Raw genomic sequence first — 22,713 nt, forward strand, 5'->3', positions numbered from 1 at the left:
TTTTTTGAGATGATAAATCAATAAAACTATTAGTGTTTTATTATAGAAATTTATTTTTGTGAAAATTGGTTCTGGTACATTTAATTATTGAGTAAGAGACTAAATGTTATGTAAGTATTTATTATTCCTTTAATTTGGAAGAATAGAGAAGATAACCTAAAATTGAAACGATGTATCTCAACAATAAAATACACAGTATAAAAAGTAAAAATTGTTAGGTCATTCACTTTACTTGTAATATGTATATTTAGTAGATTTATTTTTGATATCAACTTAATATCTAAAGAGAAGTTTCTATAAAATTCAACCAATTTAGTTTTTAATTGTATTTAATTTCCTCTGTGTTAATTAATATGCAAGAGCCTAAAATTTAAAGAGGATAACATGGGTATTACCAAATATCTTATTTAATATCAAGCTATAATAAAATAATCATATTATATTTTATATTCTGAACTAAATAATTTAAAGCTATTATAAAAGCCATTTATTTGCTGTTGAGCAATTATTAAAGATTAATTTAAAGAATAGATTTAATTGTTTTTCAGTATTAGTAGGAGTAATTGATTTTTAATCGTAGCATGTTATCATATATCGTATAGCAATGATATACATTATTATTTAATATAATTGTCTACGAATTTTTTTTATTTATTAAAAAAAAAAAAAACGCTTCGATAATTAAGTTCTTAGCGTTTATGTTGTATTCAAATTGTAAATTAATTTACTGAATTTTATAAATGTTGTTTTAATAATATATGGTTACTAAGATTTAATTTTACAGATGTTTCTTTAGTTTTTAAATGGATTAAACACACATTATGTTAGTTTATAGTTATATACATTGAATAACATAGTTTAATTTTTTTTTAAATTTTATAGCTATGAGTATGCTATAATATAAAATATATATTTAATATATAATATAAATATAATATAATATAATAATATAATATAATATAAATATAATATAAATATATAATATAAAATATCACTAAAATTATAAACTTAAAAATTATATTTGTGTTCTACTATAATTTTTTTTTTTTAAATTAATTTTTGCTCGTAATTTTACCCAGTAACTTCTATTTTATATTTAGAAATTCTTAGGGCTAAGTGTAAGATAATAAACCACTATAGCCACTTATCCAAACCTTAAGCAAATATTGGTTTAATTGTAAAGCAAAGAATGTGGCTCTATAATCTACAGATATGTTTTTCTTCTCTTTTTGTGATAAAAGATTTGTTACATATTCATAATTTTCACGCTCAACTTTCTAGGTTGGAAATTAGATAAAAATTGTATTTTAGAGAGGTAATTTTTTTGTTTTTAAAAATAATTTTTATAAGTGTTAGTAATGCTTAAACTAAATATTTCGAGCATTAACGACATTTTTTCATCAGATATTCAATTTTTATTCACATCTTACCAGCTTTGGTTAAAATTAATTTTTTAAATACGTTGATGCATTATTGTTTTTTAATTTCCATAAATTAATAATACAGATTATTCGAACAAAGACTTGAGTTTGGAATCTAAAATAAACATCTAAATTTCTACAGACAACTTTATATGTTTAGTATTATTTAGTTTATTTTTGATATCAAATCTCACCAAACGAAATATATGTATAGATTACTAGTTAAATCACTGGTGGTTATTTTGAGAGGATGAGGGGATTGGTATATATAAAGTATATAAAGTGAGAAAAACTTAAGAGGTTAACACTTTATATTTGTTCTCAACGATATAACTTATAATGAAGAGGTTGAATCCCATGATCCCCTGTAGACTTGAAATTCACTCCCATCAAAACTGTCAAGTCGCCATTTCTAAATTATAATAGCTGGTTGTTCAAAGTTTTATTAAATGTTAGTATTTAATTTTTTTTTTTTTTTTGGAATACAAAATCTTCGGAAATCGTAATTGATTCTTCAATTATTTTAATATCTTATTGATATTTTAAGATAATGTGTATAATTTTCTTTATATTAATTAGATTTGTAATATCATGTTACTTATGTAGGTAATGCTCCAGATAATGTCATTTAAATGTAATTTATATTCCTTATAATCAATATATTATTAATAATTTCAAAAGTTATGAGTAATATAGTATTCATAATTGTAAGTCATTTTTACTTTTATTCAAACAAGAAGTTTATATTGAGAAATTATTGTGAACAATTTATTTATAAATATAGTAAAAATCTGGAAAATGTAATAGTAAGATATAGATTTATAGCTAAAAATTTGTTAGAGGTTAATGAATTTTTCTTTGGCAAGTAACTTTTGTATTTTAAATATAAGTTTGTTATTATTCTTCGAAACTGTATAAATAATCATATAAATTAATAAAATCATTAAATATATTTTCAATTAACGAATTTTTAATAAACCCCGAAATTGGAAGAGTACACTACGGATTCGAGAAGTGTGTACCTACTAAATACTAATATATAAGACTACTATGAAGTGTTTTTCAGGAAGCTAGTCTAAGCAAAATAACTGAAAAGGACTTAAATATATCTATTAATTTTAAATTATATATCCCACATTAAAATAAATAATTTGTAAATTTTGTAAATTGTTTTCAAATTATTACCAGTCAAAAGTATATCTTTAGTTTAAAAAATAATAACAGATTAGTAGTTACCTAATTATAATGTGCAATTTGATGAATAAAAAGAATTATTACAGTAAATTATTACTGACATTGTACTAAAAATCGTAATCATATGGATGGGGGTAGAGGAGGACTCTGTATCAATTGTACATTAAAAAATGTGAAGTACGAATTTTTATGAAAATCATATTTATTAGTGTTTTAAAAGTAATTACATTTTATTGAAATCTATATTAATTTTAATTTGTAAAACTAATAAAAATAGTTTTATATCTTATAAATAAAAGTATAGGTGTGTTGTTTAATGTTTTATAATAGGTATTATTGAAAGTCGAGGTCAGTGACGTTGTCAGAAATCTTCCAAGGGAGCAGCCCACCAAATATAATACTAAAATTATATGCTAACATCAACTGCGATATTAAATTATCGAGAAATGCTATATATATATATATATATATATATATATATATATTTGTATTCGTATATAGATACTTTGAAATATTATTCTGGACTATGGAAACTAACATTATCACGTTTGATTTGTCTATTACAAATACGAGGTATTTTAATATGAACATTTATAATAGAAGCTAATTTAGAAACAGTTTTCTTAATATTTTTGAAAGAATTATCGGCAGCCTTTCAAATACTTTTTAAGGCATTTATTTTTATTTTTATTACGCTTACCAAAGAATCACATACGCCTTATTTTTAATGCTTATTTTTTAAAAGTTTCCTCAAATTAAGAGTATAAGAAAAAGGAATATATTGATATTAATAGTTCGTTTTGCAAGATGTATTTACTATTTTTATTTTCGTTTGCAAAAAATTATTTTATCTTACATTATGTATTAATATAATACAAGTAGATATTATTGAGTTCAAATGTACTACATGGATTAAGGGGATCCAGAGGCGGCTTGTAAGTACTTACTACTGGGGTGGTGCCCCGGTAAAACATTTTTTATGTACATTTTGGTTAAATAAATTAAAATTTAGTAGGCATACCAGTATATTTATGAATATGTTTGGCGATACATAATTTACATTATAGCGTTAATGTAGTTTTTATGTGATACGAGGGAAGCCAGAACAATTTTTTCGTGGTAGGTGTGGTGGGCTTAAATTATACTGCGCAGGTAAGATGTAAATGTTCAAACTGTCTCTAGGGGGCTCGCCCCTCTCAATACGCCACTGTTCAGGTTTATTGTTTTATCAGTTATAGTTAGTTAATTCATTCTTACTTTTAGATATTTATAGTTAATTATTTATATATCTATTAATAATTCATTAAAAAAGTGTTTATTTATTGTTTCATAATATATTTTATGTAGATTACTGGATTACAGTATATTTTTTTTAGGTTTATCAAAATTATTTAATTTTAAAATATGTTAGATACGTTATGTTTAGCACACAAATCGATAGTTATATGATTGAAAATAATTGAATTAATTTACTTATTTATTCTAAAATATGAATTATGCCTGGGATTCTGCTCTTATAAACAAAGAGTGTAATAAGGTAAATGATAAAATAAATTCATGCCTTATTCAATTATTTAAATGACGTTTTATAATCGCATGTGTATGTTTGTATGTATGTTCTTGCATTACAAGTATTTTTATTTGGTCACGAATAATCGTTTCATTTTTATTTCGACCCTACATAATATCAATATAAAATACTCTAGCTTAAAACATTTTTGTTTCCCCCATATTTTCGGTTATTTGTACCTATTACGTGATGTTTGTAGGGTACAATATAGAGTTGAAATCGAAGAAGTGCAGTGATTGCGACTGAACTTTACGAGATATGTTTCCATAGGATACTGTACGCTCCTTCTTTATTCGTCACGTCCAGAACCAGTATTTCGTCAGGCCGTTGAATTTCCTCTTATTAATGGCCCATCGTTTGCCCGTGACATTTCACGGTGTTCGGTCGTAACCCGTGCAATACGTTCGTTCACAGTATATAATATAATATAATATGCGCAGTGCACTGCTGTTAGAGCTATAAATAAGAAAACGATTTAATATTTATTGTGTATACCTTTGCCACGACGAATGGGCGTGTATGTGTATCTGACCTTCGATCTTCTCGGCGGGTGCCGCCATGCAAGATTTGCGAAGAAAATCGTATCGGTGGCGGCAGCAGTAGACGCATTTTTATCTGATCCTTGGTCGATGCAAAGCACGCACGCAACACGACCATCTACCGAGCCGCAATGTTTGCATACACCCGGTGCCTTAGTATAGTAATCGCATTCGTTCGGGCTACTTGTTTCTCTGTCGTGTGCTGTGCATTGTTTTCGGTTTGCAATGATCGATCACGCGTTTAAACGGTCCAAAGTAAGTATTTGCGTATGCTGTTTTTGTCTAATAGAGTATACATATAAGATACATAATGAGTAATGTTCTACGTAAATGTATTGGTTTAATTGTTGATTTTTTAATTGTCAAATGCCTTTGGTATTTTATGTTTTATTAGTTGTATTCACGTCGAAAACATTTGAATATCCAACTATTACATTATCCAATAATTAATTAACATTATAAATATTTTCATAAAACTAATTAGTATTTAACCTTGTATTTAACTGATCCAGATTGTACATTGCAAAAATGCAATTTTGAACTAAATAGCGACATTTAATAATAGTAATTTAAAAAGTATTATATTAAGAAAAATCCTTTTGATATTAGTTCAATTTTATTCTTACAATTTGGAAATATTGACATATTACATTTGTATGATCTTATATTTTCATTATTATTCATCCCTGTTATTATTCGTTATACGAATTATAATTATCATTAAAATTGCAAAAATATTTAATTTATCAACGGTTATTTTTTGATAATCGTTATTGTTCATACAATTTATTCAGTCATAGTTCATTAGGTCATACAATCTTGGTAATAAACATTTTAACAGCATAATAAATGTAAAAGTCTTAAGACAAGAGGTGTCACTGATACGTGACATAACTGAATTAGATAGTATGTATGTAAAACTTAAGGTGTTGCGAATGATCGAATGAACACGCCCGAAGATTTTACGAGAATTAACAAGGTCTTGGTACGGTACGTGTTAATAGTGTATTTTTCATTTATGATTTCTCTAATGATTATCTTAATGAACTATCGGGTAAAAACAATATTTACTGATGGGTTAGCTCGTAAAATATATATGGATTTTGTGAGAGTTCTATATGTAATGTGTAAAAATATGTTTGTTTAGTATATCTGAGTATTTAGTGAATAATACTAAAATAAGTAAGAATTGTGAAAAATCACGATTCATCATTTTACTGTTTTATTATTATTATATATATTTATATTTAAAGCGTCTTTAGATTGTACTTGTTTATATTTGATTCATGTATGGGTATACATGGTAAAAAAACTTTAAACTTTATCCCATACCTACTTAAGTATTTATGTATTTCTATTTCATCATAAAATAGATAATAATTACACGTTTAATAAAATATGTAATTTTTAACTTTGCGTTTATTGTTAGAATTGAACTGTGATGTAAAAAAATAAAATAATGAAATTAATAAATTACTCGGTTAATAAATAGTTATATAAAGAAAATGTATGGATAATTATGGATGATGGTTAATTTATTATATAAAAAGTTAACCTTTATTTTATTTTCAAAATTAGTATATGTGAGTTAAAAATTAAATGTATATTATAAAATAATTTTAACTATTAATATAGTAATTTTTCATCGTTTAGATAGTTTAACATACCTAAATGTAAACAACTTACCTTTAAAAATAGGGAATTTTAAATCTAACAAAATTAGCGTTCTCTGAAATTATTCAACTTGTATCATAAATATAAACTGTTCACTTGTATCTGAATGTCTCCGGCATACTTACATTTATTATTTATTTTAATTTTATAAAATTAATATTAAATCTAAAAAAAAAAAAATTATAAAAACATCGGTCAAAATTCTTTTGTGAATTTATAATCAATAATACAACAAAATATTATGTATCCAGGGAGTGTATGATCTATTAATTACACAATATTTTTTATTTGTTTTTTAAGATAACTGTTTGTATTTATGTATCATAAATGTTTCGTATCATAAATAAATATTTTTAGTGTTTATTGTATAATAGTATTGATAAATATGTAAATTTGGTGAATATCTAAGGTCGAGTCTATAGTATTTCTTACTATATTATATTTTGTATAAAATATAATTTGAATCATCTAACATATATTATGTATACGGTAGATCATCTATACACATGTTAGCTTCGTGTTAAAAAAATTAATACCTACTGTGAAATATTTAAAAAAATATTAAATGATATTTTTTACTTTATAATTTGAAACTCTTTCCTTAATATTTTCTTGATTCCAACCAACAATATTTGATGAATATAAATTATTCTATATTGTGGTTGTGACAAGTTGAAGGAAATTATACTATTTATGTATTCTATACTAGTTTTAGGGCTTATTCTTGTTCATTGCTGTTGGCGTTCGTAAACATGTAATTGAGCAATTAGTTGAAGAACATTCATGATTTTTTTTGTAGAAAAATGTGTTAATCATTTTGATATGATCATTGTATAAGAAAATAGATGAAATATTTTCTTTTGGGTGGTCTTTGCATGAGAATGTAATGTATCTTTGTGTCATAGGAGCAAGTACAATTTTAAAAATAATTGTTTACTCTAATTAATTTGATTTTTCTGTGATTAAACTAAAGGCGATAACAATTTATATAAAATAGTTCAGTTTTTAACAAAGTTCAATAATATTTATGTATCTAAATATTTATTTATACGAGTAAATACGCTCTTGATTTGAAATGTATTTTTTAAATATTTAAATTTAATGAATAGGGTTTATTTTTTATATAAATTATATTATTGCATGCAAACATATATTGGTATACGTTTTCATAAATTCTTATATTTACCCCAGCCATGTTAATTATTTAATTTTTTTATATTCTAATTTTATTGGTCTTTTTTTTCTCCTATTCTTCAGTCCAACTTTACTTCATTTTTATGATGTCATGTTTTTAAACTTTGGTCTGTATATTGGAATAATCTTTCTGCAGATTTGTCTCTAGACTCCGATCTATAATCCCTAACATCTTTAATAATATCTGATTCAGTAATTTATTATTATCTAGATCTTCTATCATATAGTTCAATCGTTTACGTATAGGGTCCCACCTTTTACTTTCCCATACCTTTAGACTTTATTTAACTTATTCCTTTTTCGGTAACTTGCATGCGGAGAAAATTATTTGGATCTGTCACATATTCTCTTTATTTGTCCTGTGTTCTCTATTAAACTTTGAGTTGGATTTCCTCATTTAATTCTTAAAACCTACTCATTCATATCTTCTCTATCGCAAACTTTAAGTCCAAATGGGTTGTAAATTTAATCTTGTTTATTATTAAATATATATAAATATTTAAAGGTCTTATCTTTATTGTATGATTCAATCTCTTTATTAATGTTCTGTTGCTTTTATTCTTTATGTTGTATCGATTATCATTATTTTGAATAGAGCTCTTAAAACACGTGTCACGGAATTCACGTGTACACGTGAAATACATGTTTATCCAAAATATATATCCATTTTTACAAATGGTAAAATTAGTAATTTTATGTTATACACTTGAAGTTTTAATAAAATATTAAAAGTACAGTATTAAGTTAAGGATATACGTTTTTATTTTGGATTTTACACGTGACACGTGACACGTGAATTCCGTGAATTCACGTGTATTAAGAGCTCTAATTTTGAATATAATATATCATACTTTAAGATAAATAATCTAATCATCGAGTTGAATAGTTCATAAAAGCTCTTTTTGAAAAAAAAAAACAAATTGTTGTAAAGTATTTTACGAGAATTCCGCTACCTATAATAAAAGTAAAAAATAATTGATTGAATTTTCTGGCATTAACCATTCGTTCCGCTTTGCTTATTTTAGTGTCAGAGATTTACAATTAAATGAATTACAATTTTTCATTAATACAAACAGTAACCTTGAAATTTATACTCATATATAAGTTTTTCTATATAATTATATCATACATTGTATAGGTACATTTGTATTAAATGTTTTTGACATATGTTACACAATAAATAATTTTTATGATAAGATAATTTATTTATTTTATTAATTTTGATATTTACAATTCTTTATTCATTTAAATTTGATTTTATAAAGTATATTTGCGTTTTAATAATGATCATATTATGTTAAATAAATTTGACCGAATGAGAAAGACATTAAAATTTGTAGAACTTCAAATCTTATTAGTTTAAATTAACTGCAGCCTAAATAAGCCTAATATCAATATTTTTAAATAATTATAAACTCTATATAAATAATAGCGTAATCAAATTGTAAATGATAAATGTACGAATTTGTTCCTTCTTTGATTTTGAATGTTAAATATATAGGTTATCTATCGATGCTTTCATTAATTTTGTCATTAGACATTTTTTAATTTGCTAGTACATTATATATTTCTATTAAGGTTCACATAGGAATAAAATCTTTCTGTAACCTGTCTTGTTTTTCGTTCGGTAATCGTCTCGACTGTAATTGAACGACCGTCAATATTGAAAGCAGAAAGAGAATGAAAAAAAAACCAAACGATGACGATGATTCATATTATGCTTCATCATATGCATAGCAAGTGTTGAGATTATTTTGGTTCATAACACGTGTTGCAAATCTGACGAATGTCAAATCCATAGTTAAAAATCTATCCGTCATTATACAAACATAGACTAAGAAATGTTTTTTTCAGTAATTTTATTAAAATAATGTTTTTTAATTACGTGTAAAGAGTTTCAAACTATATTAAAAATCACAATTGATTATTTTCCATATTACGAAATCTATGTACATTTTTGAAATACATAATACCTCTTTTTGTTATAACTGTTACAAAACTAATTTTAATTAAAATAATGAATCACTGTAATAACCAAAATTCCAGTTAATTAAACGACTAATGAGTATGCATTTATGCATTTTATTAAACCATAAAATTGATCAATAAACAATTTAGTATTACTTAATATTATTTATTAATAAAAATATCTTAACATTTGTATGTGTTATAAAGTTGAAACATGATTAAATAAATTCTAGAATAAATTGAAGTCTGTATAAGCATATTTAAAAACTTGAAATAATAGAACTTAAATATTCTTTTAAAGAATTTTTATATTTAGCTAAAGTAAATAGAATTATTTTACTTAATTAAAATTAAAAGAACCCTATTATTTACCTAATAGCTCCGAGTTAAATTTAAAAATTTAGTTGTTGGTGTATTATTCAAAATTTTTGCGTAACAACTAATTTGCGAAATGTTTGAATTTAAATTGTCCATCTAATATAAACACCATTTTATGACATAAAATACTTAGAATAATCATTTAATTTTTAAATATTGACTTATATGTTTTGAAAAAGTTTCTAAATGGAATGAATTTATAAAGAAAAGAGGATTTTGATTCACATAGTGGAAAAATGTGATAAGTGTTCATGAATATTGGGAGACTGTACGTTTTAAATGGAAATTATGTATTATTTTGTCTATGGACATATAGTATTCATAGTTTATACGTGTGATAGGTTAGTGATTTAACTATGTTGACCGCGCGTAGGTGTACGATCATTAGATTTCAACTGTATTATGTCATGGCCCATAAATTCCATCGGGGTTGTGATACTTTCATGGTAAACTTGATGTAAGAAGAAAAAAACAGAACGTGACGCTGTTGATATTTTGCATTTCTATGGCATCCAATGACTATTTTTTTCTTATCAATTGTGCTATCATAAAATGTTGACCTTGTACTAACAGAAAACACCTACACGACATATCGAAAATGCGGTTTACATTGGATATCGTGTAAAAGTAAACTTATTGTTTTACATGGTAATCTTAAAAAGTATAAAGTGACATTAATTGGTATGAGTGTTAGTAATTTGTAAATAGTCGGATTCATATTATATAGATTTAGTATAAATTTTCATAAAAACTGTAGAGAATTCGCTCAAAACGATATACCGTGGTATTGTTTATATCCTGCATTTTATAGACCCAGCCCCGGAAATAAGATGTAAACTTCCTCCATTGCCGTTCCACCACAGTCATTATTTCATTTTCAATGTATATAAAATAATTGTATGTGGAAGAATCAAAACAGTAGTAAAAGCAAATGATCCGCTATAGGTTTTATATGTATTTTTATGGTGAATTGGATTTTTAAATTAACCAATGTATAATTAATATAGGTGTTTATAAACTAACAACACAGAAAAAAAATGCAATTGCATTATATATATGTAGTAATTATAAGAAATTATTGGAATATGATACATTTAGTATTATAAATTATGATAAATTAATAATGAATTAATAAATGATCATAGAATATGTGTTGTTTAATTTCTTTCAGTAATACAATTTGCTGAATAACTGTAATTATATTTTCAATTTTAAAGATTTTTTTTGTAGATAAATTATATGTATACAGTGTATATATTGGAAAAACGTTACCAATCATCAATTCATGATGTTACGTGAAACATTTATATTGATTTCCAAATACTTAACTTTTTAAATTATGAATATAATTTAATATTTTATATTATACAAATAATATAGGGAAGTATCTCGGGAAGTACGTTCACTAGAACCTAGATTTATTGTAAATGCAATTGTTATATGGTTTCTAAAAGGGAAATAGAGTTTGAATAAGCTCGACCTCACCTCTCATTTGATTAACTGTTTATCAAAATCAGGAGGAGCACAAATTCACAATGAGTTTTATCAACATCCGAAATCAGTTAATGTTTTAGCTTGATTAAAATAGGATTTTTTGGTTGTTATGTTTCTCTATAAATTATGCACAATAGGTTAATACTTTTAATTCCTATCCATTTATTCTAATTTATCATATTATAGATATTTTATACTCTTTTGACCAGAAGGATAGCATTTTAAAGTTATTTCAAATTTTTTTAAATAAAATTAAAATAATAATTCAGAAATTTGGTTTTACTACTTTATAAGCAAATTTTAGAAACTTAAACTGTTCCGCTTGACCTCTTTTATTCACAATAGATTTTACGATAGTAATACCTGTATCTCCTCTAGTCTCTGTATTTCACCCAACCATGGAATTATACCAGTTTTAAATTAACGGTTTTAGCAAATAGGTGATATTTGTGATAAATTATACTTTTCAACCAATAGTATTCGAAATATAACAACCATTAATTTGGTTATTATTAGTATAAATAATAATCAAAGTGTTCCGAATCAGAACTTCTGACGCTATTAAAATGTATAATATTATATATATATGTTATAATTAATATTAATTTAGGTAAAATACTACTTGTCTGAGCCGATAATTAAAAATGTGTTTGTTAATGGACGAAAAAATTAATTTTCTTTCATAAATTCAATAACTATTTGTTGTTATTAGTATTTTAAGTATTAAATCCTAAAATATAGATTTATATTAATCCAAATATTTTATTATTTGCGTACAAAATATGTATTTGTTTGTGATTAGTGTAATATATTATACCTGTGTTTATATATAATAATATCTTTATTGCATTAAATAGTATTAATTCATAATAATATTCATTTTATTACTGGTAAAGCCTAAAGTTTCTTTCCAAATTAAATATAATATTTTGAGATGATGGTTTCTATTTTGTAATAATTTTGTTATCTTATTTTTTTCTATGTTGACATTCACGCAAATTATATATTTCGAGTTAAAACTGATTTTGATTATTTTTTTGACGTACAAACTATTTTTCTCATTACTTCTTTGTTTGCTAGAATATCGTGACAATATAATTTTTTAAATTAGTTCTTTGTAGTATATTTTGTACTTGTATTAGTTCCATATTTACCACCAAACAAAACAATTGAATCGATCCCTCGCCATCTTAATGATTCATTGAGTACCTCTATATTATTATGTAATTGTTATGCAGTTAATGTATTCCGAAATACTCTTAGAAAATGTTTTGTATTTATTAAAGTTCAATGTCGTAAAGTACAGTTAAAATAATTATGGTAAAAATATATTAGGATATTATATGACTCTTTAGTGTTAACTGATATTTGGTAAGTATACTAAATATATATATATATGAATGTTTAAACATTTTCTTTACGATACATTATTAATTTTTTATTTATTTATTAATGTTTCTCTATTTTCCTATAACTTTTGAAGTAATTTTAAATAATACTAAAAAATGTAATATTTTTTGTTTTTATTCATAGTTACTCAATATAATTATGAACTATACAAACAAATTAATTATTTAATTTTAAAAACCGGTTTTATCAATCTTCTTATGTTAGTCGATCGACAATTTACTAAAAGTCCATTATCATTCAAGTTACCTATTGTGTTATTTTACTTATCACATAATCCATTGTTTCATAATATCAATAATTAATTAGGAAATTTGTTCCAACACCTTATTAGTTATATTGACGATCTAATTTTTTCATATTTTGTGTTTGTTTTATTGTTCTTTAAATTTAATAAAATCCCTTATTAATTAACAATTGTTTGATTAATTTATGTTCTCTTCATTAGGCGAGTATACCTAGGTAAGGTTACCCATTCACACAAATCGTTGGTATTTAGCTTGCTTGAGAATTCTTAGTTGACCGGTCACTTACGGGTGTGGTAAAGATAAGTTTGTACAAAACCAGTCAAAGCATCCCTATGCTCTTCGTACACCGTTAACATGTTCGATAAAATAATCACCGTTCTTTGGAGACCCCCCCTGGTTAATACAAGATCAGAAACGTTCGAGTATACAAGTACATACAATCCTATCGACAAGACAAGAACGCTTTCGACCGTAAACATATATTCTTACGCGTGCATGCTGTGGTGTGTACATTACAGGCTTAACGCTTGCCCACACCTAATTGTATTTTATTATAATATTTTTTAATATTTCTATATTTAACGCCACTGACGTAGTATATATACTGTTCATTCTTGAAAATTTAAATGCGTATTAAAATGTATACTCGTTACTCGTATATCTATCTATAATTTATACTAACATACCCATGTGTAATCACGATATTTTTTAAATGTAAAAGTGTTGATTACATTTTTCATAGGTTTAATCAATCGTTTTTCAACCACATTTAATATATTGACGTTTAACCTCCTCCTACCAGGAACTGTAACAAATTGGTATACAAGAAAAAAACAAACCAACTTTCTTTATCTAAAAGCAATATCGTGTTAAGTTTTTATACTCTTATATTCGTTACGCCTCATAATGAATTGCTCTGTGATAAAACTCGTGTCGGAAATTATCAGCATATAAATTAATCTGTAGTTATTAGTTGAAATTTTAATTTAAACCGAACTACGTGTAACTCATTTGTGGTTACATTATAATATAAAAGCGGTATATATACCAAACTTATACTGAATATGTGTTGATAGAAATTATAGACAATGACAATGACATTCACGTTTATGCATATGTGTGTAATCATTTTTGTTAGTACGATTTTTCAGTGTGTATTTACATTTATATTGCTAGAAATTATGGAGAACTTATTATGTTTCAGTTGATTTAATTTGAAATAATTGCACCAAATTGATCACCGTGTGTATTATTAGTAATTATAAATTATATATATATAAACATATATTCATACATCGTAAAATACTGCTATTTTTATAAAATAATCACTGAGAAGATTTTAGTCTATGTTTTATAAAATAGTTATTAATTCTGCTTATTACATATTGCATAAGGTAAAAATGAGAAAGAATGTATCAAGGCATTTTGTTTTGGGCGGACATCCCTGTTGATACTCTCTAATAGGATTACCGGGTATATTCGTCAAAAAATTGATGCTATTAGGTTTACGGAACTGAGAATGTATAAACTATGTACAACAAATAATCGTGGATTTGACTGAGTAAATAGTTTTTTTTTTTTTACTAATTATTCTGCTTGTTATCATTTGTTACTTAAATTCGTTTTAAAGTCTAGAAACCTAACGAATTATATTAAAAAAAATTATTGAACACTACATTTAAAGTTTTTTATTATTTTAAATAATTTAAAATTTAGAAGAAATAATATTTATAGAATTAATATTGAATAAGCAAGAATTAATATTTATTATATTAGTTATATTTTTATTATATTAATTATATTTATTATAGAAGTGTTTTGTGTATTGACGTAATTCTAAAATACCTGTTATCAAAAATAATTTTTATTTGTACGATTTTCTCGTATATACTCGTATATACGTATTTTAATAAATTATAATTTTTATTATTTTATTATAAAATAACAATAATGACAATGAACTAGTAAAAATAGCTGAACACATAAAACATATTTGTATTATATTATATTGTTATATTGTGTTAACTTACAATCGGAATTTCTAGTTATATCATATTTTTAAATATCGAATAAACGTTTCGAGAGAATATATGCGTAGGCTTCTGCACCCTAGGGATCATAATAGATTTATTATCCGAATTACCCAGACGTATTTTATGATTCGAAAATTTGATATTGAAGATTGATTTTTTAGGTGTAAATCTAAAAAAAAATATTGACGCCTTTAGTATTGGAATACAAGTGAAAAGGTACTAGGATAAAAAAAAAAAAAAAAACGATATTGATAGATATTTTGCATATTTGTTTTGTAGACTTCCGGGAACATCTCAGCAGATACAAATTCGGTTGCGGATCGTTCGCGGAATCCTATCACCACGACGACATGGACGACCGCGGCGACGACGACGGAAACCACCGCCATCATCACCACCACCATCACTACTACCACCACTGCTACCGCGACCACGGGTGTCGGACATTTATACCGGCAACTGTCTAGGCGGAAGAAGAAGAAGAAAAATTCAGACACCGCGATTTCGTCGTCGTCGCTGCAGCCCTGTCCACCGCCGCAGCCGCAGCCACAACTGCAGCCGTCGATTAATCTGTGCATCCAACCGGCGCTCATTGCCGACGTCATCGATGCGCCGGCGTGGCTGGTCACCGACCAATTCGTCAGCGAGCACGTCGTCCATGAATACGTGTCCGTGGTGCCCGAGCCTGACCACGTAGACCCGATGCCGGTGATGCCGGACCGCTCGCCGCCTTCGCCATCGCCACCGGCTGTTCGCGCGTTGTCAGACTTTTCGACGTCTGCTACAACGGTCGAAAGTCCTTCGGTCGCCACCGCCTCGTTGTGCGCACACGTGAGTATATATTGTTGTAATGCACGTACACAACGGTCAATACGTTATTATTATTATTGTTGTTATCGCGCCATACTGATCACTAAGTCTTGCATACTATTTACAGTGTGTTCTAAAGGTTCCGCAGTCGAATAAGTTATATTTGTTAAGTTGTTTCGTACGAGTTTCGCTGTTTTAGTGGTTAATGAATTGTTTTAAGCTCAGTTTTCGCCCACGGCAAGCAATCGGATCCATAAAAAATTTGCGACCGTTTTAATGAAAACGATTTTTTCAAAAGGTTATTTTTTTTTTTCAAAATTAATCATTTGCTGAAAATATCCACATGCATTATGGTAGAACACCGAAGTTGTTTAGACCTAAAAAGAAAATATTAATTCACAGTTTAAATATAAGGGTGACACGTGGGTCAAACTGTATACATACATATGTATATACTGTTTAATTATATATACGTAATAATAACTTGTAACTTTGATCGTATAATATATAAGACTTATAGAACGTAATAGTAATGGTATATTTTGTGTATTATGTACTGCCGTCGTGCGCGACACCCTGCAGCGATATATTATATTACGTCCCGCCTCAATAAGAAAAGTCTAATCCGAAAAACTATTTTCTATAGGTATATTTTTTCTATGGATAGAAAAAAATGAAATAAAATAAATAGGTACACGTTTTTAACTGTCGTGTCTAATAAGTATTAATAATCGTGAAAGTTTGATACGGGTTGTACTTTTCATGTTATACATGCACTGTTAAGCACTGTTTAGTATTATCTTACGCGTCATTCTTAAATGTGTGTACGTGTACGATATGCTCATATTTTTATTTGTTTATGTATAACTTTTATCAAGCAGTCATTTAAATTGTTATTTTATTTTTCGGAAAAATACTTTAATACTAAAATACGTAAAAGTAGGACGCCGATTTCATGTAAAAACATTTAAATTCGTTAACATTAAAATGTGAATACTTTTACAAAAACATTTCAAACTATTTATTCGAATACATAAAAATAAAAATTGAGTAAGTAATGAGCATTTTTATAAGTGTTTTATATTTTTAATTTTTTTTTTGTGCATATATATTTACGTTTCTAATTTAATGTTACATTCTTAAGAAGCTCAATGTTTGATTAGATACTTTAGATATTTTTTGAGTTACGATGAAAATAAAAATTTGATTATATCGAAAACCTATGTACGTAAATTTTGCTGTTATTTTTTTATAACTTTTCATCAGTTTTTTATATTAAGATAATTGTTGAGGTGTTAAATTATTCTCTCAAAGTATCAACAAGACATTTTCTATCAGGATGATAGGGATGATTGGACCATTAATTCTAGTCGAAATCATGTACTTGGGACACAAAAAGAATTTACACATCGTAGTAAAGCCAATACATTTCGCTTTTCATTCAGTTTAAGGTGGATAACAAATGCGATAAAGAATAATATAGACGAATAACAGATTTTAACAATTTCGATTAATAGATGTGATTAACAATAAACAATATGAAATGACATTATGTATTACTGTTTTTTTCACGTTTAAATGTTTTAGATCGATTATAATTTTATGACATGGTTATTAAAATTTTATGTGTGGCCATGATAAAGGTATCTAAAGTAATAGTGTTATTAATGTAGGAGAAATATTCATATATACTATTATATATTTGTATATACTATTCATACATACTATTATATATTTGTATTGTTCCGTTTTGAATGTTTATCATTCGATCGTCGACTAGATGGTAGGAAGTAAAATTAGGTAAAATTAGTATAAAATTATATTTCTGGTAGTTAGTGTATATATGTGTATACTACGAGCTGGTGTTGTATGCGAATATGTATGCGTATATGATATATACATTTTATATATATTTAAATATGTACTATAGTATGTACACAATATGTATAATAGCTGCTATACATGACTTACGGCTCAGTGACGGCCCAGCTAAAAATATGACTACCACGTGTGCTTTCGACTCAGTCGCCCCATACTGAATACACGGCACTCGTCCTATCGAGAGCACCTCTGTGTTACGGGCCATTAAATATATACGTACCCTCCAGTCGTAGTTTTTGGGGTCATGTGGCCCGACCGTTTTAGAGAAACGTCGCCGTTGACTGCCGGTGGTTATGTTCCGGGCAGTTCTATTTCTGGTACTGTCGAGATCATCGTACGTGCGAGTTAATAACGACGATTGTGTGTTATATGTGCCGTACATAGTAAATGTTATGATATAGTTGGAGCCGATATATTTTATGGTTTTTTCTCCCAAATATTTCTAGACGACGCATGTAAAGACAACGTGTTATTGTATTCACTATTCGCAATTTTTTTTTTTTAAGTTTGAAAAATTTGCATGGAAATCATTGTTATGTCATGCCTTAACAGTGATTTGGTTCTTATAATTTTTCTAGTTAGATTGTATTCGATCACTGCTTATCGGTTTTATAATGTTACGGAAATATTTATTATTTAATATGTTATATTATTAATTATAGATTACATACACGTAAAATATTATGTTTAAAAAATTTCAAAAGTAAAAGATTTGGATATACATGTATATATCGTTTTTATGTGACTTGTTACGTGAGTTATATTACCTACATATATTTTTCCATCAACAGCACTTTCAATTATCTAGTTTATTATTATTTTACAACTATCGATCAAATTTTAAACGATTAAACATTCCCGATGAACGGTGATGGTGGAAATTAAAATCGAGCACGACACAGATTATGAAATTCTCATAACTATTATATCGGATTATTATAATTACGTTTCTATCTTTGGAATTCAATTAATATTATTATTTTATTTTTTCTCGATACACCCAATCAGTTTATACCTTTTAGTGCCTACCAGTTGTAAGTTACGCATCGTAAATCATCTATCTTAATAACTATATCTATAATTTTAAAAAGAGTTCAACAGATGCATAATTGAAGTGTCGAACTTAAAAATAACTTAGTGTTATGAATGTAGTTAACCAAATTCATTTTTATCGATTTTCCCATCTTAGATGTTTTAAATGCATTATGATTTTTCAGATCAATCTATTATTGTTTCTTATATGTGATATTTTGGTTATGGATTTTATTATGGTAATTCATGCCATACCATAAATCTGTATGATATGTCAATATAGTTTTTCATAATTTATATTTTGCATTGTATTTATCAAACCATAATAATTTTACGTAAAAGCATAAAATAAAGTAAGTAATTTATTTATTTCCTTTCATCTATAAATGTGTAATTAGTTAGAAATACTGAACGATGATGATTTACATACGTTTTGAATTAATTATTATTATTTACTTTCACTGAGTATAACATACTCTTGATTGCATAACATGACAGAAAGTATTTATGTATATGTAATAGATTAATACATGTATTAAAACATGTGTTCAAGCTATGGTAAACGGTACAGATCCATTGACTAATTCGCCTACCATGCAACCATGACTCATATAAAAATTAGTATGGTTGTAGTATAATATGTAAGTAAAAACTATACTACTCGTGTTCTGATTACGATCACGTATACGTTTGTGGTGCACCAGCGGTATTATTAATATAATGCCTTAAATAAATGATTTTTTTGTTTTCGTAATTTGAACACGGCAAGATTTTCAGTTTGCAGTTGTGCGTTCTGATTGCATCTACATATGCGCATAATCGTTGTGATTAGCTGAACCTAAGGCGGTCATTAACGATTTGACGCGTAGGCTGAAAAACGCTCATCCTGCGTGTACCACGGTAGTATACATGTTACGTGAGTAAGTGTATATACACCACTTGTAGTGACCACGGCATATGGCGGAGTTATTCGACAAAACGGGTAAAAAAGTCATCAGAGTTTATGTTTGCTTGCGGCAGTGGCCGTACATTTTTTTCTTCTCGATTTTATAAATCATACAACGGGTTTATGATTATTATTACACGATGAATGGTGTACGAGCATCGGATAGCAAGGTCGTTTTTAAGAGGAAGGAGGATACGGCCACTGGACCATTCCGACAAACAATTTATCCCCCAAGGATCTTTGTTTTCTGCTTTTATTTTCCAATCTGAACCACCATTTAGTGATTCTACGTCCCTCTTTACCACATCTTCCCATTTTAAATGGGGTCGTTCAAGAGGTATTTTCCCTACTTGATTATTTGCCAATATTATGTGTAATAAGGGGGTTTTGACTTTGTTAGGCGTGACTAGCTCACTGAATTATCTTCTAATCTGGATTATATTTAAAATGTTTGGATTATGAAAGAGTTATTATCCTTACTTATTATCCATCTAGTAGTTTCCTCGTCTTTTACAGGATCAAAGATCTTTCTTAGTATTTTTCTTTCCAAAACAATCAATTTATTTTCCTCCGTTTTTCTTAATATTTATATTCCTGCTCCGTATGTAATTATTGGCAGTAATAGTGTAATATATAACTGTATTTTTATTTCTCTCGACAGGGACCTTGGTCCCAGTATCTTTACGATTCCGTAAAGACATTTGTTTTCCGATATGATTCTTGTTGTTACTTCCTATTTAGGTTTATTTTTTTGATTTTCTTATCATTTTAATGTTTTATACAACCTATTTTTTAATTTTTTTTTTTTTTTTTTAATTGGGCTTCAGTTTTCCTATCGTACCGCTCACGTTGTATGGGTTACGGCACCCCTAATTACTCGTCGTAGGTATTCAAAGTGTTTAGAAAATAATAATAACGTGCTAGTTCGTGATGGTGTAAACGAAAATGTGAAAAAACTTGGCATTGTTGGGGATACGGTGAAAGGGGGTATCTCCCTCGCGTTTACCATGATCTTCGGTTATTGTCAGATTTGACGTATCACTCGCCGTGTAGCCTTGTCCCACGCATTCGCATGCACTCGATTTACACGATTTATGAGTTCCGCGTGCAAACGATATGTACACAGGCATAGGTAGGTTGATACGGTGTAACGGCGGTAACGTTGAAGTCACTGTGCGCTGTGTCAGTACTTGTGCGGACGTGTATACCTACCCGAGTTTGAAATTGTCACCGCGCAGGTGGAAACGGTGGTAGTGGAAATTGAGAGGATAAAATAATGGTAGTATAAAAACTCGAACCGGATACGTATATTATATGAAATGGGCGCAGCGGCAGTAGTAGGTATATTATATATCCGTAGCGTATTTGTATTATATATTATCCTAGTGTGTATGCACGCGTTTCGATTTCGTTTGAAAAATAGACGGTAAGAAAAAAAAATAAAAAAATAAACAATCGTTAATATTTGAATAATTGATTGTACTTATACTCGTTCACTGCTACTGCTCAGCCGCTGACTGAATAATAATGACGCCAACGTATTTATTAGTACTCGTCGAGGTTAAGTAAATGTTTATAATATAATAATATGTACACTACGTATATATCTATAAGTACATTGTACTTAAATAATCACTGCTATTTGCCGCCGAGGTTCTTGAATGATTCATTCATACTGTACAATCGCACACAATCGTCGATGAGTTGCACCATGATATTCGCATTACCGGTTTTCGTTTATGTTTCTTTCGCGCGTTTAATACTCACTGAGCGCCATTATACTATTGATAACTGTATTTGTCCAACTATTTCCTCATTTGCATATTTCCGTTATTCATAAATTCGTAATGTCGGAGATGTTTGTTTTTGATATATTCGCCGAAATGTTTTCACCTGGTTCGAATATTTAATACTATAACTAACACGCCATACTCATATACACTCATTATTTTAGTGGAAAATGATGTTCAATTTTAATGTTTTTAAGTGATTTTAAAATATTAAGAAATTCTAAATTATCACAATCATAATTTTTAATAATGAAAAATAATAAATAATATGTAGGTAACAGATCATAGCGATCACTGTAAAACTAAATTTGTTAAGTATAGATGTCTGTTTGTACGTATAAGAAGTAAAAATAAATTAAAGTTACTATTTCAACTTATAAGACTTCACATTGTAACTTGCAAGTGGAAATGACTTATGATAATTACTTCCGTTTGAATTGGGTTGCTTATTTATTTTCATGCTTATATTGGTTATAAAACATGATATTTATGTATATTGAGATAATTTAGGTTATTTAATGTATAGGACATTTGTTACGTAAGGATTCTCATTTTTAATTGAACTAACAAAATGTACGATAACTTAAAATTATTATTATATATTATAAAATCGTGTTTTATCTCGGTGTCATAAACACAAGTATCTTTAGTATACGATCTCCTTAGGTATGAGCTTAGGAAAAAAGATTACATTATACTTATAAAGGTACTATTTGTGACCAGTGTTTAGTGATCCTCATACTTAACTCATCCATAGGTCATATTCTGTGCACGGAAATCCTTGACATTTCGACGGATGCGTTTTAGTATTGAACCAGACAACCACGAAAACAATATTACAAACGTTATTAAAATAATATCATCATACACGAAAAATAATATTTTACGTATCGCTTGTGTGTGTAGTCTTTGTATCGTTTAGATACAAACTCCAATAATGTTTGTCCTTAGAAAAGTTACCCATATCTGTCCGGTTGTTTCTATGGACATATTGATAAAACAACATTTGGATTATATGCTGGTCGACAAGAAGCAGCGATAACCTCCCTCCGACCTGCTTATGCTTTATATTGCAACGTAATTCGTGACCATCGCGCGTGGTCCAAATCTCGGGAGAGCTATAGGTCCAAATTC

At 27.4% G+C, this 22,713-nt stretch overlaps 1 protein-coding gene across 2 annotated transcripts in view; it reads left to right on the forward strand.

Annotated features, from left to right (window-relative positions):
* Positions 1 to 22,713, forward strand: part of LOC112683120 (rho guanine nucleotide exchange factor 40-like) — a 156,476-nt gene that overhangs the window by 5,812 nt on the left and 127,951 nt on the right. The window contains exons 1-2 of one of the 2 annotated variants that reach the window (XM_025554010.1): positions 4,911 to 4,979; positions 15,400 to 15,951. In XM_025554010.1, the coding sequence (XP_025409795.1) occupies positions 4,950 to 4,979; positions 15,400 to 15,951 (582 nt within the window). In that variant the 5' untranslated portion in view covers positions 4,911 to 4,949. Of the gene's footprint in view, positions 1 to 4,910; positions 4,980 to 15,399; positions 15,952 to 22,713 lie in introns of those variants that run through there. The other variant, XM_025554009.1, reaches the window with a different exon arrangement.

Source organism: Sipha flava, unplaced genomic scaffold, assembly GCF_003268045.1.
Source record: "Sipha flava isolate LNK unplaced genomic scaffold, YSA_version1 220_pilon_pilon, whole genome shotgun sequence".
NCBI classification, from domain to species: domain Eukaryota; kingdom Metazoa; phylum Arthropoda; class Insecta; order Hemiptera; family Aphididae; genus Sipha; species Sipha flava.